General features: G+C 41.2%; 1 protein-coding gene across 2 annotated transcripts in view; it reads left to right on the forward strand.

The window, feature by feature from the left end:
* sirt5 (sirtuin 5) overlaps window positions 1-9,294 on the forward strand; it is a 30,162-nt gene extending 20,868 nt beyond the window's left edge. The window contains exons 8-9 of one of the 2 annotated variants that reach the window (XM_078241135.1): window positions 2,499-2,614; window positions 8,930-9,294. In XM_078241135.1, coding sequence (XP_078097261.1) covers window positions 2,499-2,614; window positions 8,930-9,005 — 192 coding nt within the window. In that variant the 3' untranslated portion in view covers window positions 9,006-9,294. Of the gene's footprint in view, window positions 1-2,498; window positions 2,615-8,675 lie in introns of both variants that reach the window. The other variant, XM_078241144.1, reaches the window with a different exon arrangement.
* The last annotated feature ends 11,928 nt before the right edge of the window (window positions 9,295-21,222 follow it).

Raw genomic sequence — 21,222 nt, forward strand, 5'->3', positions numbered from 1 at the left:
GAGGAAATCACATGGCCCCTTGAACTTGCTCTACCATTCAGTGTGATCATGGTTGAATTTGCTCTACTTTCTCTCCCTTCTCATTATTGCCATTGTTCATGGCATTGTAGATCCTGTATAGTAGACTGATCAAATTCACAAAACATGTTAACGATAATTAGGGGCACATTTTTAACATAACATTTTATCTTCAATTGAATGCAGTTCCTACAAGAAGTCTTTATTGCACAGGCTAATGTTTTTTTGGAACATAAAGTGCACTTTATCCTATGGATCATGCCTGTGGGATCCAGATAGTTTTAAGGTTTTGTACCAATAAAAAATGTTGAAAGCAGTTTGTTTGAGGAGTTTCTGTCTGTTCTTCCACCACCTAAAATCAGAAATTGTATCCAGCCAGGACTGTTGGGATTCTTCATTCTTTCTTTATGGTCATGAAAATTTTAAAGTAAATTGTTTGGATGGTTCCAACCAAATTGTTTGTATGTGTGGATCGATGGCACAGAGTTGCTTGCATATTGACAATCTCACTTTGGTTATAAAGATGCCTTGTGTAGGGAAACAAAAACTTGCTGATGCAACAAGGAGTATTCAACTCAATGCATATTTTTGGCAGAATAGCTAGTTCATTCTATTTCTATCCTGAACTGTACCTGTGCTTCTCAAATGCTTTTGTCCATGGACCACTTGTGTGGGGAAAAAGGACTTCACGTCCACCTACCCACCCTACCTCCCCACTTTCACTTACCAGTGCAAAATTCTTATCAGAGTTTTTGATGAGATGTATTTGGTCCCAAGCTGGAGAGCTTAATTCTCATGTCGGGCTCCACATTTCAAACAGTTTTTTTTCTTTGTTTCCAACCCCACAAAGTGCTAATCTGTTCTTGCAGTTGTATGTTGTTGGAAAAGGCAGCAGGTGCTTCAGAGGGGTGTTGGTGAGTCCAGGGTGCTTAAAGATCATACCTGGAACCAAATGTTATTGTCGAATATTAGCTTCAGTGACTTGAACAGACCACCTGGAGGACCCTTGTGGACCACTACTGGTTGGCTGATCACACTTTGAGAAACACTGCATTGTACTATTCTTTGACAATGCAAGCCAAATTCCTAGCACTAAAATCCTACATTTTTGAGTAAAGCTACAGAACTATTCACTCGTGTCTTTGAGGTTTATTTTGAAAATGCCAAGGAGCAAACCAATTTCAAAGTGATTTTACATTTTAAAATAATTAATGGTTATGGTAGTATTGCTGGTTATGTTACTGGACTAGTATTGCAGGTACTGAAAACCTGAAATAAAAACACGCAATGCTAAAAACTCTCAGCAGCTCAGACAACATCTGTGGAGAGATCAACAGATTTAGTGTTTCGAAATGATGCAATGAGATGAATTGACCTGAAATGTTAACTGCTGAGTATGTTAGTTTTTATATTAGTAACCCAGAGGCTTGGACAACTGACCCAGCAGATCCATGAGTTCAGATCCCACAAAAGGGAGGCACAGTGATTATCACTGCTGATTCAAAGACCTGGGTTTGATTTAGGCTGTGGGTGACTGTGTGGAGTTTGCACATTTTCCCCATGTCTGCCTGGGTTTCCTCCCACAATCCAAAAATGTGAAGATTTGGTAGATTGGCCATGCAAAATTGCCCCTTAATGACCAAAAATATGTAGGTTAGCTGGATTACCTTGGTAAATGCTTGTGGTCTCGGAGGTGGGGCTGGGGGCTGGGGGGGGGGGGGGGGTTTGCCTGGGTGAGATGTTCTTTCAAAGAGTTGGTGCTGACTCCAAGGGCTAACTGGCCTGCTACACTATAGGCATTCTATGGATGGCAGTGAATCATTGAAATAAATCTTGAATTAAAAAAATAGTATTAATAATGGTGATAATTGAACTACAAGATTGTGTCATTTTAAAGACCCATCTGGTTCACTAATATCCTTTTAAGAAAGGAAACCTGTCCTTTTGGATGTAGTTACTGTCCACTATCATAGATTTATTTATTTTCTCCTTTTCTTCCTCACTGCCATGTTGCACTATGATCGAATATGTGATACATTACCATCTTGTAGGAATTATTCTCTTACATTTGAAGTTTTTTTCTTTATATATTATGCATCCTCCCAGCATCGTCTCTTTTCCAGGAAAAACAGTGGAGTTATTACCACCATTTGTATCTTGCATGAATATTCACCTTTCTCAGTAAAGCTGCTCGTGCAGGTTAGAAGGAAAGGATTATGTAGGTAACATTATGGATCTTATCTACGTGGAAGCCTCTTAAGAAATGTTTCTTGTGTGATTTCTTTCTTGTGATATCTCAGGATTGAGTTTCTAATTTACTACCTTGAATATGTTTGACTGGCCATTTCTGTGAATGAAATCACAAAGTCCGGCAGCTTGTCCTCTGAAATTTTCTGCAACAAATTAGTCTTGTTCCAGTTTCAATGCAATGCAGGTGAGGGTTGTATACTTACATAAGTCTTTTGAAATTGTTTTCTAAGGTTGGGACATCATCAATCGTTTATCCCGCAGCATTGTTTGCTCCCCAGGTAGCTGCGAGGGGTGTGCCAGTAGCAGAGTTCAATACTGTTATCACAGAAGCCACCACAAAATTCAGGTATTCAGTACAATACTTTCAAATATTGTCATTTGCAAGCTTTGAAATTGTGCCCTATATATCCAAGTCGTTAATATAGAAATGCAGTAATCTTGGTACTGACCCTGGGGAAACCGCATTGTACATTTTCCTCCAATCTGAAAAACAACAGTTCACCACTATCATTCAACCAACTGTATCCAGGCTACCGCTGTCCATTTTCTTCCATGGGCTTCAAATTTGCTAAAGACCTATTATGTGGCACTATATCGAACACCTTTTGCAAGTCCATAAACACCACAACAACCATATTACCCTCATCAAATCAAGTTAGTTACACTCAAAATAAAAACAGAAAATTCTGGAAATACACAAGTCGGGCAGCATCTTGTGGAGAAAGAAACAAGTTTAACATTTCAGGTTGATAAATTTTAATCATAGATCCTGCCCGGCCTGCTGAGTATTAAAGCATTTTCTAATTTTAGTTCCGATTTCCAGCATCCATAATAATTTTCGTTTGCTTTTGTATGAGAAATCGAACACAATTTGCCTTTAACCAATTTGTGATGGCTTTCCTTGATGGATCCACATTTGTCCAAGTGACTTGTTAATTTTGTCCTGGATTACGAACATGTGAATTAGGAGCGGGAATAGGCCATTCATCCCCTTGAGCCTGTTCTGCCATTCAGTAAAACTGATGTGCTTGTAACTTTAACTCCAGATTCCTGTCTACCCCCAATAACCTTTCATCCTCTTGTTCATAGTCATAGAGGTTTACAGCATGGAAACAGACCCTTTGGCCCAACTTGTCCATGCCGCCCTTTTTTTAAACCCCAAAGCTAATCCCAATTGCCCACATTTGGCCTATATCCCTCTATACCCATCTTATCCATGTAACTATCTAAATGCTTTTTAAAAGACAAAATTGTACCCGCCTTTTCTACTATCTCTGGCAGCTTGTTCCAGACACTCGCCACCCTCTGAAAAAATTGCCCCTCTGGACCCTTTTGTATCTCTCCCCTCTCACCTTAAACCTATGCCCTCTAGTTTTAGACTCCCCTACCTTTGGGAAAAGATATTGACTATCTACCTTATCTATGCTCCTCATTATTTTATAGACCTCTATAAGGTCACGCCTCAGCCTCCTACGCTCCAGAGAAAAAAGTCCCAGTCTATCCAGCCCCTCCTTCTAACTCAATCCATCAAGTCCCAGTAGCATGCTAGTAAATCTTTTCTGCACTCTTTCTAGTTTAATAATATCCTTTCTATAATAGGGTGACCAGAATTGCACACAGTATTCCAAGTGTGGCTTTACCAATGTCTTGTACAACTTCAACAAGACGTCCCAACTCCTGTATTCAATGTTCTGACCGATGAAACCAAGCATGCCGAATGCCGCCTTCACCACTCTGTCTACCTGTGACTCCACCTTCAAGGAGCCGTGAACCTGTACCCCTGGATCGCTTTGTTCTATAACTCTCCCCAACGCCCTACCATTAACTGAGTAAGTCCTTCCCTGGTTCAATCTACCAAAATGCATCACCTTTGCATTTGTCTAACAATGGCAGATGGAGTTTAATTTAATCAAGGAATCTATCTAGCTCTGCCTTAAAAATATTCTAAGATTCTTCTTCCATGCCTTTTGAGGAAGAGAGTTCCATAGACTCATGACCTTCTGAGAGAAATTCTCCTCACCTCTGTCTTAAATAAGCGATCCCTTGTGTGGGATCTTATGAGAATCTGGCAGTGTGTCAGTTCTGGTGAGAGAACTGGCGTGGAACTCTCCAGCTTCACTGGCTAGTTTTCCCCTCTGGATTCTTCCACAAGTGGAAACATCCTCTCACCCTGTCACAATCCCTCAGGATTTTATGTTTCAATCAAGTCATCTCTTAGTCTTCTAAACTCTTGTGGATGCAAACCTAACCTCTCTACCTCTCCAACGTTTCCTTGTAAGACAACCCGCCCATTCCTGGTATTCCTAGTATTAGTTTAGTAAACCTCTGAACTTCTAATGCATTTATATCTTTCCTTAAATAAGGAGACACAATACTCCAGATACGGTCCCACCAGTGCCCTGTACAACTGAAGCATAACCTCCCTAGAAGCAGAAGTTGGCTATTCGGCCCTTTGAGCCTGTTCGTTTTGATCATGGCTGATCATCGAATTCGATATCCTAATCCCCCCCTTTCCCCATGTCCCTTGAGCCCCAAGAGCTATATCTGATTTCTTCTTGAAATCAGACATTGTTTTGGTCTCAACTACATTCTGTGGTAGCGAATTTCACACATTCACCACCCTCTGGGTGAAGAAATTTCTCCTCAGTTCTAAAAGGTTTACCCCTTATCTTCAAACTATGACCCCTAGCTCTGGACTCCCCCATCATTGGGAACATTCTTTCTAAATCTACCCTGACCCTGTTAGAATTTTATAAGTTTCTGAGATCCCCCCCCTCACTTTTCTAAACTCCAATGAATATAATCCTAACCAACTTAGTCTCTCCTCATATGACAGACCTGCCATCCCAGGAATCAGCCTGGTAAACCTTCGTTGTACTCCCTCTATAGCAAGCACATCCTTCCTCAGATAAGGACACCAAAACTGCACACAGTACTCCAGGTATGGCCTCATCAATGCTCTATACAATTGCAGCAAAACATTCCTATCCCTAAACTCAAATCCTCTCACTACGAAGGCCAACATACCATTTGCCTTCTCTACTGCCTGCTGTACCTGCACGCTTACTTTCAGCGACTGATGCACGAGGACTCCACTGTCTTGTTGAGTATCCACCTCCCTCAATTTACATCGATTCAAGTAATAATCTGTCTTCCTATTATTGCTACTAAAGTGGATAACCTCACATTTATCCATATTATACTGCATCTGCCATGCAGATTCCCACAAACTCTTAATCTATCTCTGTCCTTTGTAGCCTCCTTACGTCCTCCTCACAACTTGCTTTCCTAGCTAACTGTCATCAGCAAATTTAGCAACCAAACCTTGAGTCCCTTCATTTATATAAATTGTAAAAAGTTGAAGCCTCAGTACTGACTCCTGTGGCACATCACTCATTGCATCCTGCCGATGAGAAAAAGATCCATTTATGCTAACTCTGCCTTCTGTTAGCTAGCCAATCTTCTATCCATGTCAATACATTACCACCTACACCTTGAGCTTTTTTCCACAATAACATTCGATGTTACACCTTATCAAAAGCTTTCCCAACACTGATTTAAACTGACTGGTATGTAGTTCCTGGGTTTATCCTTGCATCCTTTTTCCGAACAAGTGTGGAAACCATTTGCAATTCTGCTATCTTCTGAAACTCCCTATATCCAAGGAGGATTGGAAGATTGTGACCAATACCTCCACAATTTCCATCTTTTCCTCGGCATACTCAGTGCATCCCAGTGATTGGTCAACTGTGAGTTCAGCCAATCTTTCTAGTACCCCCTCTATCAATTTTGATCCGATCTACTTCCTTATCTACATTGTTTTATTGTGACTTTGAAAGCATCTGCTTCCGCGGTAAAAAGGAGATTGCAAAGTGTGCATTTAGTCTTGCCTTTGCTTCCATGTGTAAATCTCCTTTTTGATCCCTACTTGACTCCAGCCTTCCTCTTACTACCCATGTGCATGTCTATAGAAGACATTTGAATTCCCTTATATTAACTGCCATTTTCCTCTTCTTTCTCCCTATCCTTAGCATTTCCTTTTGCACTTCCTCTGAACTGTCTATATTAAGCCTGGTTCTCACTTGTATTATCTGTTATGCTCCTTTTTCTGCTTCATATGTTACTATTGAAAGGGTGCAGGATGTTACAACATCAGTAATCTCGGGAAGGTGAACTCAAATCCCACCATAGCAGTATTTTAATTCAATTTATCATAGGAGATTTATCATTACCTGAACCATGATGGTACCAGTGTTCTGGTCAGTCATTTAACTATGGCAGTAGAGAGGGCTTTAAACTAAATTTTATTAGCTTATCCTGGTTTACCATTTTTCATGCATTTACATATGTGTAAAATCTGCACCCTATGGAACAAACTCCCATCCCTAATGTTACTTCATAAAAGCTGTTTTAGAATTGGGATTAATGATTCAGTTTTGAATTACTTTATCTTTGCTGAAAGCTTTTTGAGCAGAAGCTTTATTGACGAGGGTAGAGACTATACTGGGTTGAATTTCAGGCACTAGGTGATTTCTTTGCCCAGACAAGGGAGTATATGGAACTGTCATTGAGTGATTATATTTTGTGACATCAGCAACTTTAAAACTCTTAATGGTGCTTTTGTGGAGAGGAGGCTGACAATAGTTAAATTATTGTAATATTAGTCTTGTATTTCAAGTATTCAATTTAAAAATCCTATTTTAACCTGCTTTTCTGTTTCCTGTCTAGTTGGATGCAATTTTAAATCATTTCATAATTTTCTCTCATTGCTGTTGTGGGTAAGGTGATTGACATGTTGTTTGAGTGATTAGGCCAAATGACAATAAAAGCAATTAGATTAACATTTGCTAGTGCAACCAGCTGAGAATGATTGTTGGTGGCAGAGGAAATTAAATTCCATTTGCTTGGTATTCGAGCAAGAGTTCAATAAGATTTTACATTAATTGAAGCAACTTCCCTAAATTTCCCCATAAGTATATGACTCTTTTGGCAACCAAAATTTGATTATTATTGTCACATGTATTATTGTACAGTGAAAAGTATTGTTTCTTGCATGCCATGCAGACAAAGCATACCACTCATTGAGTACACAGGGGAGAAGGAAAGTAGAGGATGCAGAATGTGGGTTTGTCATAGCTAGGGTGTAGAGAAAGATCAACTTAATCTAAGGTACATAGAACAGCACAGAACAGGCCCTTCGGCCAAGCTTTATCTGAAACCAAGATCAAGCTATCCCATTCCCTATCATCCTGGTGTGCTCCATGTGCCTATTCAATAACCGCTTAAATGTTCCTGAAGTGTCTGACTCCACTATCACTGCAGGCAGTCCATTCCCCACCCCAACCACTCTGAGTAAAGAACCTACCTTGGACATCCTTCCTATATCTCCCACCATGAACCCTATAGCAGGGAAGAAGCTGTTCTTTATTTATTTTATTTATTTAGTAGTCACAAGTAAGGCTTACATTAACACTTCAATGAAGTTACTGTGAAATTCCCCTTGTCACCACAGTCCGGCGGCTGTTCGGGTCAATGCACCGAACCAGCACATCTTTCAGAATGTGGGAGGAAACCCATGCAGACACGGGGAGAACGTGCAAACTCCACACAGTGACCCGAACCAGGAATCGAACCTGGGTCCCTGGCACTGTGAAGTAGCAGTGCTAGCCACTATGCTACCGTGCTGCCCCACGTTACATACCAACCGTTCTTGAGTCGGTTAGTATGTAACCTCAGACTTTTGTATCTTTCTCCTGTTGGAAGAAGGTGGAAGTGTGTATGTCTGGGGTGCTTGGGTCCTTGATTATACTGGCTGCTTTTCTGAGGCTGTGGGAAATGAAGACAGAGTCAATGATTGGGAGGCTGGTTTGTGTGACATTCACAATCCTTTAGTTTCTTGTAGTCTTGGAAAGAGCAGGAGTCATACCAAGCTGTGATACATCCAGAAAGGATGCTTTCTATGGTGTATCTGTAAAAATTAGTGAGCGTGGTAGCGGACATCTGAATTTCCTTAGCCTCCTGACTTAACTATAGCGCTGGCGTGGGGGACCAGGATAGTTTGGTGATCTGGACACCTAGAAACATGAAGCTTTGAAAAAATGGAAAATTTTGATGATTATATTAATCCAGCAGAAATGGATTGTTTAAAACAACAGTAGAATGAAGATTGTGGTAAATGGACATTTGAGCTAAGATAGGGGTGTCAAACTCTATTTGAATGGTGGACCTAATCCAACGTTCTGGCAAAGGCTACATTCGGCAAAAGTTATTTAGACACACTGGTATGTATTTTGGTATGTAATTGGTATGTATTTTGGATATAATATATATAATTTCTGATCATAAGGTCATGCACCTAAACTGTACTAATGCATGGCTGCCACCAAATTGATCTTTACTGTTTTTAGGCATTGCTGGTGGCTACCTGAAATTGATGTGACCCCTTCTGTGAAAATTGTGGAAAAATTAGGTGTAGGAAGTTTTGAATAGCTTCCCGGTTCTACAGTGACCCTGAAAGGAGTTGGAAGTGTTTGCTTGTGTCAGCCTTTTGCAGAATGTGGAGAAGCTGAAGTGCCTTCTTCCAGTCCAGTCTTTCCTTTCCTCCACCTGCCTGCCCCAAGAGATCAATTGTTTAATTGATGGAATATATTTCTCGTTGCAGATTTTATTTTCAAGGCCCCTGTGGAACAACACTACCACCAGCACTTGCTCGTCATGAAAGTGAAGTCATTTTTTAATGAATTTGTCTAAATACTCGCAGGTCTTTCTAAACAGTGATGAATAGGTCAAGTTATGTTATCAAATGTAGCACTTTAACAAATTGTGGTGCTTTCAGCAAAAGGATCAGTGAATGACGAAGGACTTTTATTGACTCATGAATTTAATGACATGATTAACTTTTTTGTGCTCCTTTTGGATTTATAAGGTTGTTTCTTATAAATGCCTGTCAGCTGAATAGTGCTGTCACAACATTCAATCATTGTATTGTACAGAAATGCTTATAAATAAAACAATTGAATAATTTAAGTTATTCGTGGCCTCATTTTAATTGGTCTTTATCTGTGCAAGGCCATTCCATATGAAATCTTCATTCAAGCTTGTCTCCAATTTCTGTTTGAAAGTAGATGGCATTTATCTGCTCCATTAGTATACTTTGGAAAGGTTTTAATTTAACTTTCATGTTGAATTTGTGAAAAGTGTAGATTTCTACTACAGTACCTTGTATGAAACTAAACTTGGGTTGCTTTCAGTGTGCTACAGTACTGAGTGGAATGTTAATTGGGAAAGAAGTCATGAATTAAGATTAATTGCAGGTAGTAGAATGTAGATTACAGCAGGACTTGCAGCAAGCAATTTATTTTATAGCGAAGACTATCAGCAAACAACCTACAGAAGCAATTTTAAGTGTCTCTACAAACTGGAGTAAGCAAGTCACAAACTGCAGCAGCCTCGTGAAAACGCTGACGTGCATAAAAATTCTGCATGAAGTCAACACTGAAAATACTCAGCAGGTACGGCAGCATTTGTGGAGAGAGAAACAGACTTCATATTTCAGATCTCTGACCTTTCATCAGAAACTGGGAAGATTTAATGTGTTTTGAACAAATAGTGGGGAGAAACAAAAGGGGAATGTCTTTAGGATGGAGGGCAGGAGAGATTAAATAACAAAAAGGTTCACAGTGCTAGGTCGAAGAGAATTGTAATGGACAATTTACTGGACAAGTAAAAAAAGACTGGAGGTGGTGTGATGGCAGTATCATGAATGGATGCCATCTGAAAAATCAGAGAAGAAAGGGAGAAGCTATTGACCAGAAACTAAACTGGACTAGCCATATAAATATTGTGGCTACAAGAGCAGGTCAGAAGCTGGGAATTCAATCGAGAGTAACTCACCTGCTGAGTCATACTCTAATAGGCACAAATTTGGTGTGGCAGTGTATTCTCCACTTGCCTGGATGGTGTAGCTCCAACATCACTCGAAGCTTGACACAGTCCAAGACAAAGCCCCATCCACCAATCTCCCACGACCACTGACACACCGTGACAGCAGTGTATACTATATAGAAGATCCATTGCAGCAACTCACCCAGGAGCCTTCGACAGCACTTTCCAAACCTGTAACCTCTACGACTTAAAAGGACAAGGACCGCATGCGCATAAGAATACAACCACTTGCAATTGCCCCTCCAAGCCACAAATCATCCTGACTTGTCGTTCCTGCAGTGTCACTGGAACAAAATCCTGGAATTTGCTTCCTAACTGCACTGTGGATGCACTTACACCACGTGGACTGCAGTTTTACTAAGACCTTCTCGAGAGCAATCGGGGATGAGCAACAAATGCTGGCCTGGCCAGCGACACCCACATCCTAATGAATAGAATTAAAAACAAAACCACTTTGAAAGAGCTTCCTTTAAAATATATTGCAACATCTTTGATTCCAGGGTTTGTGTAATCCTTTGGTGTTCTCTACTGCAACTTAGACAGCGATATTCATGGGATGTGCAGGAGCACCCACAATCAGAAGAAGCTGGTAAGACTAGAGACATGAAGGCCCTGCTGACAGCCCCATGGCTTCCTTAGAATATTTGACTGGTAGGTAAAATTAGCAGCAGAAAACTGCAATGGATGCCTCGGGATGGTCCCCAACACTGAATGGAGCATGGCTGCTCGTAAAGGCCAGGGGACAGCTGAATTTTTAAAAATTAATTTACGGGATATGGGTGTTACTGGCTAGGCCATCATTTATTGATCATCCCTAATTGTCTTTAGGAAGGTGGGGGTGAGCTGTCTACTTGAACCGCTGCAGTCTCTGACAAGGTACACCCACAGTGCTGTTGTAGGGGAGCTCCAGATTTTTCATAGAATTTCATAGAAACCCTACAGTACAGAAAGAGGCCATTCGGCCCATTGAGTCTGCACCGACCACAATCCCACCCAGGCCCTATCCCCATATCCCTACATATTTTACCCACTAATCCCTCTAACCTACGCATCTCAGGACACTAAGGGGCAATTTTTTTTTAGCATGGCCAATCAACCTAACCCGTACATCTTTGGACTGTGGGAGGAAACCGGAGCACCCGGAGGAAACCCACGCAGACATGAGGAGAATGTGCAAACTCCATACAGACCCACCAAAGGAACGGGTGATATATTTCCAAGTCAGGATGGTGAGTGGCTTGGAGGGGAATTTCTAGGTAATGGTGTTCCCATGTATCTGCTACTCTTGTCCTTCTAGATGCTAATGGTTGTGGGTTTGTAATGTGTTGCCTAAAGATCCTTGGTAAGTTCTGCAGTGTGTCTTGTAGAAAGTGTGCCAATCAAGTGGGCTGTTTTGCCCTGGATGGTTTTGAGCATCTTGAGTGTTGGAGCTGCACACATGCGGGCAGTGGAGAGTATTCCATTACACTCCTAACCTGTGCTTTGTAGATGAACGGGTTTTGGGGAGTCGGGAGGTTACTTGTCACAGGATTCCTAGCCTCTGACCTGCTCTTGTAGCTACCGTATTTATGTGGCTAGTCCAGTTCATTTTCTGGTCAACGGTAACCCCAAAGATGTTGATACTGGGGTATTCAGTGATGGGAATATAAACCCAACCTCCGGCCCAGTGAGGATGGAATAAATAGTGACTGGTTATTTCTGTTGTAGAACACTGACATCTTCTGACTGAAATCATGATAGCACTTTATCTACTTTCAGATAATACAGTTTCCTATTTTGACCTGAAGCTTAGAATTACAGACTCTTGATGTCTCATTGAATTAAGGGATATGGAGAGCAGATGGGAAGTAGAATTGATGACCACAATCAGCCGTGATTGTACCAAATAGCGAAGCAGGCTCGTTAGGCCATAATCAGAATCTCTCACAATTGTTACGGTACATAAGAAAGCCATTCAGTCTGACATGTTTGCACCTGCTCTCCGAGCGTCATGACTTAGTTCCATTCCCCTGTCGTTTCCTCGTATCCCTGTACATTGTTTCCATTCCATCGAACGCTATCTGCTCTGTCCGCCAGAAGGAAGGTCACTGCTAAGTTGCCTTCTCCCCATGGCTGAAGGGCTCCTGCCAGAGTCACAATGCAGATTCCATCCATCAAAAGTCGCTGAACATAATCTCCACAGCAAGAAAATGCAGAGAACATCAGCCACCTTTATTCATGACCTTTCTTTGACCTCACAAAGGCCTTTAACTCTGTCAACCAGAGGGACTGTGGAGCATCCTCCTCAAACTAGGCTGCCCACAAAAATTCATCACCACTCTCCACTTTCTGCACAATGACATGCAAGCCATGATCCTCACCAATGAATCTGCCACAGACCTAATACGATTGCAAACTGGGGTCAAGCAAGGCTGTGAAATTGTACAAATGCTATAAAGATGCTTGTGAGTTCCCCCAAACTGTCACCAGTTTGGGGGAACTCATTTACAGGGCTAAAACTATACAAAGGTTGCAATCAGCTCTTGAGATGACTCCCGAGTACATAAGCTGCTTCTGGTTGGTTCCCTGGGTCATGTGACCCTTACTCTGCGGATTGATCCTTAAAGGAACAATCATCACGTCCCAAGCCTTGGGTCCTTTTATACAAATGTCAATATTCAATTTACACAGCAAAAGATAATTAAACATTAAGTACATGAATTTAATTAATTATAAATTAAATCTTTCAGGGGTTTCTGAATCCCCTTTGTGGAACGGCATAACTCCTCTGTCTAGAGCATTTCCACAGGATTGCTGTCAGCGAAATCACAATGAAAGGTGCCTCTTCAGTCACAGGCAGTTCAGCTCTATCTGTTTCCATGGGGACATTGTGCCTGCCACAGGACAACCGAGTATTTCAGCGTCAAAACACTGGCAATATGTCCAGATGGCAATATACTTCCTAATGGCAAAACTGGCTGCTGGGGCATCTCTCTTTTACTCAAATGGTCTATGTGTTTTCGGAAGATCCTGCCTTCTACGTCCATTTGATTAGAGAAAACAAATCCAGGGACCCAACTCTATCCACTACCAGAATTCCTCACACACATGGCACCATCCATCAGAAAAGATCATGTGAGACAGAGAGAGGAGACAGGAGATAAAAGAGAGAGTAAGACAGAGGAGCTGGGAGATAAAAGAGCGAGAGAAAGAGTGAGACTGAGGGAGGAGCTGAGAGATAAAAGCAGGAGAGTGAGAGCAAAATAAGTACCTAAAACACTGTGTAATTAGGCAACATATAACTTTTAGTTGTATATTTTGATTTGTGGGACATTGGCATTAGTAAGTGGGGACTGTACCTTTAAGACAGTCTGCACCTGAACTGTGCTGGGACATTAGTTGTGCAGCTTGCTAGAACACGAGAAGTAGAAAGGGCTTTAAACTAAACAAGGTGGGGACAAGGTATCAAGGTTGAGAAGATGTAGAAAAGCAAGAGTAGATTCAAGGCAGGAAAATGTAATAGTTTTGGAAATAAGGGTAATAGAATAGAAGGGAGGGAGAGATAAAACCCAAGAATACCAACAGTCAATACTAGATGTTACACAGATAACAAAAATGCAAAACTAAAAGCTCTATTTGAATGTGTATAGCATTCATAACAAAGTAAATGAATTTATAGCACACACTGAAGTAAATAAATATGCTCTGATAGCCATTACAGAGATGGTTACAGGATGATAAGGATTGGGTCCTGAATGTTGAGAATTACATGACGTTCGAGAAGAACAGGAAGTTAGGTAAAGGTGGGGGGGACAGCACTGTTAATTAAAGATGGCATTGGTGCAATAATTAGAGATGATCTTGGTTCAGGAGATCAGGGTGTCGAATCAGTTTGGATAGAGATGAGGAATAGTAAGGGAAAGAAGTCATTAATGGGAGTAGTCTACAGACCCCCTAACAGTAACCACAGTGTAGAGCAAAGTGGGGACTTGTGATAAAGGGACAGCAATAACCATGGGTAATTTTAAATTATATAAACTGGAAAAATTAGATTGGCAGTAGCAACCTGGATGAGGAGTTCATAGAATGCTTTTGAGATAGTTCAAGAAAGTTTCATAGAGCAACACATTCTGTAACCACCCAGGGTGCAAGTTATTAGACTTGGTATTGTGTAATGTGACAGGATTAATTAATATTTTGATGTGATTGAATTTTACATTTTTTGAAAGACAGAAGAGTAGGTCTAAGATGAGCATTTTAAACTTGAATACGAATAACAAGTGGGCATGAAAGCTGAGCTAGCTAAAGTGAACTGGGATCCAAAGCTAGAAGATAGATCAACAGGTAAGCAATGACAGACTTTTAAGTGAATATTTCAGAATATTCAGAATAAGTTCAGAATAATGAGGGAGCTCGGTCTTTTCTCCTTGGAGAGACGAAGGATGAGAGGAGACCTAATAGAGGTGTATAAGATGTTGAGAGACATAGATCGGGTGGACTCTGAGGCTTTTTCCCAGGGTGGAAATGTCTGCATCGAGAGGACACAGGTTTAAGGTGCTGGGGGGTAGGTACAGGGGAGATGTTAGGGGTAAGTTTTTCACACAGAGGGTGGTGGGCGAGTGGAATCAGCTGCCATCAGTGGTGGTGGAGGCGAACTCAATAGGGTCTTCTAAGAGACTCCTGGATGAGTACATGGAGCTTAATAGGATGGAGGTTTATAGGTAGGTCTAGAAGGTAGGGATGTGTTCGGCACAACTTGTGGGCCGAAGGGCCTGTTTGTACTGTAGTTTTTCTATGTTTCTAAGTGTATTCCTACTTTAAAGAAAAATTCTAGTGGGCGGACCCGCCATCCATGGTTAATTAAAGAAGCTAAGACATGTACCAAATTTGATGAAAAAGCATATAACTGCGCAAAGATGTGTGACAGGTCAGATGTTTGGTCAGAATCTAAAGGATAGCAGAGAATGACCATAAGGTTAATCAAGAGAAAGGAAGATGTAAATGTTAGAAGCACTTCAGAGACATTTTACTAGATTTAAGTAATGAGCGAGTTGTCTTCTGAGGAAAGGTTAGAGAGGTTAGGTTGGTATCCACTAGAGTTTAGAAAAGTAAAAAGTGACTTGATCAAAATCTTTAAGTTCCTGAAGGGTATTGACAGGGTGGATTTGGAGAAGACTCTTTTCAGAGAATCTAGATCTAGGAGTCATTCATTTAAGACAGAGATGAGAATTTTTTTTCTCTCAGAATGGTCATGAGTCTATGGAACTCTCTTCGTCAAACAGCAGTGGAAGTAGAATCTTTGAATATTTTTAAGGCAGAACTAGATGGATTCTTGATTAACAAGTGAAAGGTTATCAGGGGTAGACGGGAATGTGGGTTGAGATTACAATAAGATCAGTGTCACTGTCAAGACATGGAGGGAAATATATATTTATCAAATGGACTACTTTATAAGCTCATCTTTTTGTGATTTTCAAAATGAAAAATTGCTGAGCTTACAAAATGGCCCTAGCTGTTCACCTGATGCCTTGCAGCAGTTTCAAAGCAACATTGGCCCCATGGATGATGGGTTTGTTCCAGTCAATTTCCAACAAAGGGAAGCCTTCACAGTTTTGAAGGTTTTTAAAGTTTATTTATTAGTCACAAGTAACACTGCAATGAAGTTACTGTGAAAATCCCCTAGTCGCCACAGTCCGGCACCTGTTTGGGTACACTGAGGTACACTGAATTTAGCATAGCCAAGGCACCTAACCGGCAGGTCTTATGGCCTGTGGGAAGAAACTGGAGCATTCGGAGGAAACCCAGGCAGACACGGGGAAAACATGCAAACTCCGCACAGGTAGTGACCCAAATGGGAATTGAACCCGGGTTCCTGGCGCTGTGAGGCAGCAGTGCTAACCACTATGCCACCATGCTGCCTCGAATAATGGTGCTAATAGCCTGAGCATTAACTGTTCCAACACACTGTTTTCAACAAGAGAGCCTATTTACCAATCCGAAACCAGTGTTTCCTAGAACAAAGGAATCCTAACTCAAATTAAAGATGCATCAAGATTCCAGCTATACATCTTTTACACATATACATCTTTATGTCCAACATTGAGGAGGATGTCACATCGCCTCCCCCAAACTGCACTCTACGTGCCTTCTACCATCATGGAAGTCTCGCTCTGGAAAGACGGAGCATTTTACAGTCAGTCAATGTCCTCTTAGAAGGAATATTCCAGTTGACCTCTGATTCTGGACATATGTAAATCTCAATTTGTATATTATTGTGGTCTTGTCCTCTTCCTAGTTCTTTATCCCCCATTTATTGTGAAACCCCACTCATGTATGTAAAAATAAACCACCCTTTTTATTTCATCTTACCTTGAGTTTGCTGTGCAAGTTATTAATAGAGGATTAGAACATTTCCATAGAACCATAGAAAATTACAGCTCAGAAACAGGCCTTTTGGCCCTTCTTGTCTGTGCCGAACCATTTTATGCCTAGTCCCACTGACCTGCACTTGGACCATATCCCTCCACACCCCTCTCATCCATGAACCCGCCCAAGTTTTTCTTAAATGTTAAAAGTGACCCCGCATTTACCACTTTATCCGGCAGCTCATTCCACACTCCCACCACTCTCTGCGTGAAGAAGCCCCCCCTAATATTCCCTTTAAACTTTTCTCCTTTCACCCTTAACCCATGCCCTCTGGTTTTTTCTCCCCTAGCCTCAGCGGAAAAAGCCTGCTTGCATTCACTCTATCTATACCCATCAAAATCTTATACACCTCTATCAAATCTCCCCTCAATCTTCTACGCTCCAGGGAATAAAGTCCCAACCTATTCAATCTCTCTCTGTAACTCAGCTTCTCAAGTCCCGGCAACATCCTTGTGAACCTTCTCTGCACTCTTTCAATCTTATTTACATCCTTCCTATAACTAGGTGACCAAAACTGTACACAATACTCCAAATTCGGCCTCACCAATGCCTTATATAACCTTACCATAACACTCCAACTTTTATACTCGATACTCCGATTTATAAAGGCCAATGTACCAAAGGCACTCTTTACGACCCTATCCACCTGTGACGTCACTTTTAGGGAATTCTGTACCTGTATTCCCAGATCCCTCTGTTCAACTGCACTCTTCAGATTCCTACCATTTACCCTGTACGTTCTTCTTTGGTTTGTCCTTCCAAAGTGCAATATCTCACACTTGTCTGCGTTAAATTCCATTTGCCATTTTTCAGCCCATTTTTCTAGTTGGTCCAAATCCCTCTGCAAGCTTTGAAAACCTTCCTCACTGTCCACTACACCTCCAATCTTTGTATCATCAGCAAACTTGCTGATCCAATTTACCACATTATCATCCAGATCATTGATATAGATGACAAACAACAATGGACCCAACACCGATCCCTGCGGCACACCACTAGTCACAGGCCTCCACTCAGAGAAGCAATCCTCCACAACCACTCTCTGGCTTCTTCCATTGAGCCAGTGTCTTATCCAATTTACTACCTCTCCATGTATACCTAGCGACTGAACCTTCCTAACTAACCTCCCATGAGGGACCTTGTCAAAGGCCTTGCTGAAATCCAGGTAGACAACATCCACCGCCTTCCCTTCATCCACTTTCCTGGTAACCTCCTCGAAAAACTCTAATAGATTGGTCAAACATGACCTACCACGCACAAAGCCATGTTGACTCTCCCTAATAAGTCCCTGTCTATCCAAATATTTGTAGATCCTATCCCTTATCACACCTTCCAATAACTTGCCCACCACCGACGTCAAACTTACTGGCCGATAATTTCCCGGATTTCTTTTGGAACCTTTTTTAAACAACGGAACAACATGAGCCACCCTCCAATCATCCGGCACCTCCCCCGTGAATATGACATTTTAAATATGTCTGCCAGGGCCCCTGCAAGTTCAACACTAGCTTCCCTCAAGGTCCGTGGGAATACCCTGTCCGGTCCTGGGGATTTATCCACTCTGATTTGCCTCAAGACAGCGAGCACCTCCTCCCCTTTAATCTGTAAAGGTTCCATGGCCTCCCTACCAGTTTGTCCTATTTCCGTAGACTCCACCCCCGTTTCCTCAGTAAATACGGATGCAAAAAACACATTTAGTATCTCCCCCATCTCTTTTGGTTCCATACACAGTCTACCACTCTAATATTTCAAATTTAAAGGTTGGGGAAATCAGAAAAAAAAACGTTTTGTTTACAGATGGATAGAGTGGGGAAATCAAGGCAGTTTATATTGACTCCCCTCCTGTCTGTGAAATCAGCAATGATCGTATTGAATGGCAGAGCAAGCACGAGGGGCTGAGTGACCTCCTCTTGCTCCTAATATGTATGTTTGTATGAGTAAGAGGGTAAACTAGCTAGAGATGTAAAATCAGACAGTTAAGAAGAGAGCAATAAAGTGAGTGTTGATCCTGTAGCGAAGTGGTGGGCAATCTATAGCCCAGGGGCCACATGCGGCCCATCTGGGTTCTGAGCGGGGCCCACAAGACATTTTGTTGATGGTTGCCCACACACAGGGTTGCCGCATTCCACTGACTTCCAGTCACATAGTTTTTCTTCCTACCAGTATGACTGAAGGGATATACACATAAAGCAAGGGCAAGTGAAGTGAGGTGCATGTTGATTACAGACAACATTGACAGTGAGTTCCCTCTCTGTCCAAAGTGCAAATATTTATTTTGTTTTTACTATTTGATGTTGATGAAAGTTCTTTTAATATATAAAGGATTTCTATAACTAATTCTGAAATATTCAGCTTGTATTAAATGTATTTAATTTTATTCATTGGAATCATGGTTAGTGAACAAGTCTGATTTCAATCTTGTGGTCAGCTGAGAAGGAGGAGGGCCACTCATATGGCCCACCCACTAGCTGAGGTTGCCCATCACTGCTCTAGAGAGTTACAATGGTAGATAATAAGGAAATAGTCGATTGAAATGAACAAATATTTTACTTCTGCCTTCACTATGGAAGATACAAAAAAAATTCCAGTAATAGCTATAAATCAGGAAGCATCAGGGAAAGAGGAACTTGATAAAATTACAATCACTAGGGAAGCGGTACTGAGCAAACTGATGGAACTGTGGGCTGGCGGGTCTTTGGGTCCTGATGGACTTCATCCTAGACTCTTAAAATAGGTGGCTAATGAGGTAGTTGATACGTTGGTGTTAATTTTCCAAAATTCACTAGATTCTGGAAAGGTTCCATCAGACTGGAAAGTAGCAAATATAACCCCTCTGTTCAAAAAGGGAGGGTGGCAGAAAACAGGAAATTATAGACCAGTTGGCTTGACATCTGTCATGGGAAAGGTGCTAGAATCAATCATTAAGGAGGTTATAGCTGGGCGCTTAGAAATTGGAGAAGAATCAGCATAGTTTTATGAAAGAAATCATGTTTAACCAATTTATTGAAGTTCTTTGATGAGGTTATGTGCATTGTGGATAACAGAGAGTCTATAGACGTACTGTGATTTTCAGAAGGCATTTAGTAAGTATCACATCAAATGTTATTGCGGGAAAATAAAACTTATTGTGCCGGGGGCAAAATATTAACACGATAGAAGCTTGGCTGGCTGTCAGAAAACAGAGTATGCATAAATAGGTCTTTTTTTGATTGGCCAGATATAACAGGGTTAGGACCTCAACATTTTACAATTTATATCAATGACTTAAATGAGGGGAGCAGTGGCATGGTGGCTAAATTTGCAAATGACACAAAGATAGATAGATGTTGTGAAAAGGACACAAGGAGGTTGTAGATGGATATAAATAGGTTGAGTGGGCAAATAACAGGCAGATGGAATATGATGTGGTAAAATATGAAATTGTTCATTTTGGCAGGGAGCGTAAAAAGCAAAGTATTACTTAAACTAGGAATAACTGCAGAATTCCGAGATGTAAAGGGATCCAGGTTTTCTCATGCATGAGTCACAAAGTTAATATGCAGGTGCAGCCAGTAATTAAGAAGGGAAATGAAATGCTGTCCTTTATTATGAGAACAATCAAAAATAAAAGAAAGGATGTTATGCTTCAGTTATACAGTACATTAGTGAAACCACATCATGAATGCTGTGTGCAGTTTTGGTCTCCTTATTTAAGGAAGGAAGTAAATGCATTGGAGATGGTTCAGAGGAAGTATACTAGATTGATAACTGGAATGAGCAGATTGTCTTATTAGGAAAGTTTGGACAGGTTGGAAACCGGAGCACCTGGAGGAAACCCACGCAGACACGGGGAGAACGTGTGGCCTCCGCACAGACAGTGATCCAAGCCGAGAATTGAACCCAGGTCCCTGGCGCTGTGAGGCAGCAGTGCTTGCCACTGTGCCACTCGTAGTTGTAGTTGCCACTGTGCCACCCACAGTTGCATTCCTGAAAATCGCGACTTTAAGTAAAATTATACTGCCCTATGTCAAGTTGACAGGGAACAACTTTAAAATGAATCTCGCAATGCTAAATAAGAATACAGGCTCCCATTAACTGACCGATTTCAAAGCAAAACAATGTTAAATGGGGATTTACCGTACTGCTGAATCATATAGGTGGGGCTCTAGAAAAGGCTTTAAACTGAATAGTGGTGAGGATGCGTTCATGTGAGGAGAGATTTGGAAAATTAAAGAGAAAGGACAAGGCAATAGTGCAGGGTAATGATACGGGAATGATAGAGTGTGACAGGAAGGGACACAGCATAAAATCATCTCTATGCACCAGCAAATAAGGTCAGAGTAGGGACAAATGATAAAAAGACAGAATGAAAGACTCTTTATCTGAATACATGCAATATTCACAACGAGGTAGATGAATTGTTAGCACAAATAGAAATAAATGAGCATGATATAATAGTGATTACAGAGACATGGTTGTAAAGTGACTACAGGTGGCAGCTAAATATTCAAGGGCAATGACGTTTCCAAAGGACACTATGAAAGGAAAAGGTGGTGGGGTAGCTGCATTAATAAAGAGTGAGATCAGTACAGTCTTGAGAAATGATCTGGCTTCAGAGAATCAAAT

Source organism: Mustelus asterias, chromosome 2 (assembly GCF_964213995.1).
Source record: "Mustelus asterias chromosome 2, sMusAst1.hap1.1, whole genome shotgun sequence".
NCBI classification, from domain to species: Eukaryota; Metazoa; Chordata; class Chondrichthyes; order Carcharhiniformes; family Triakidae; genus Mustelus; species Mustelus asterias.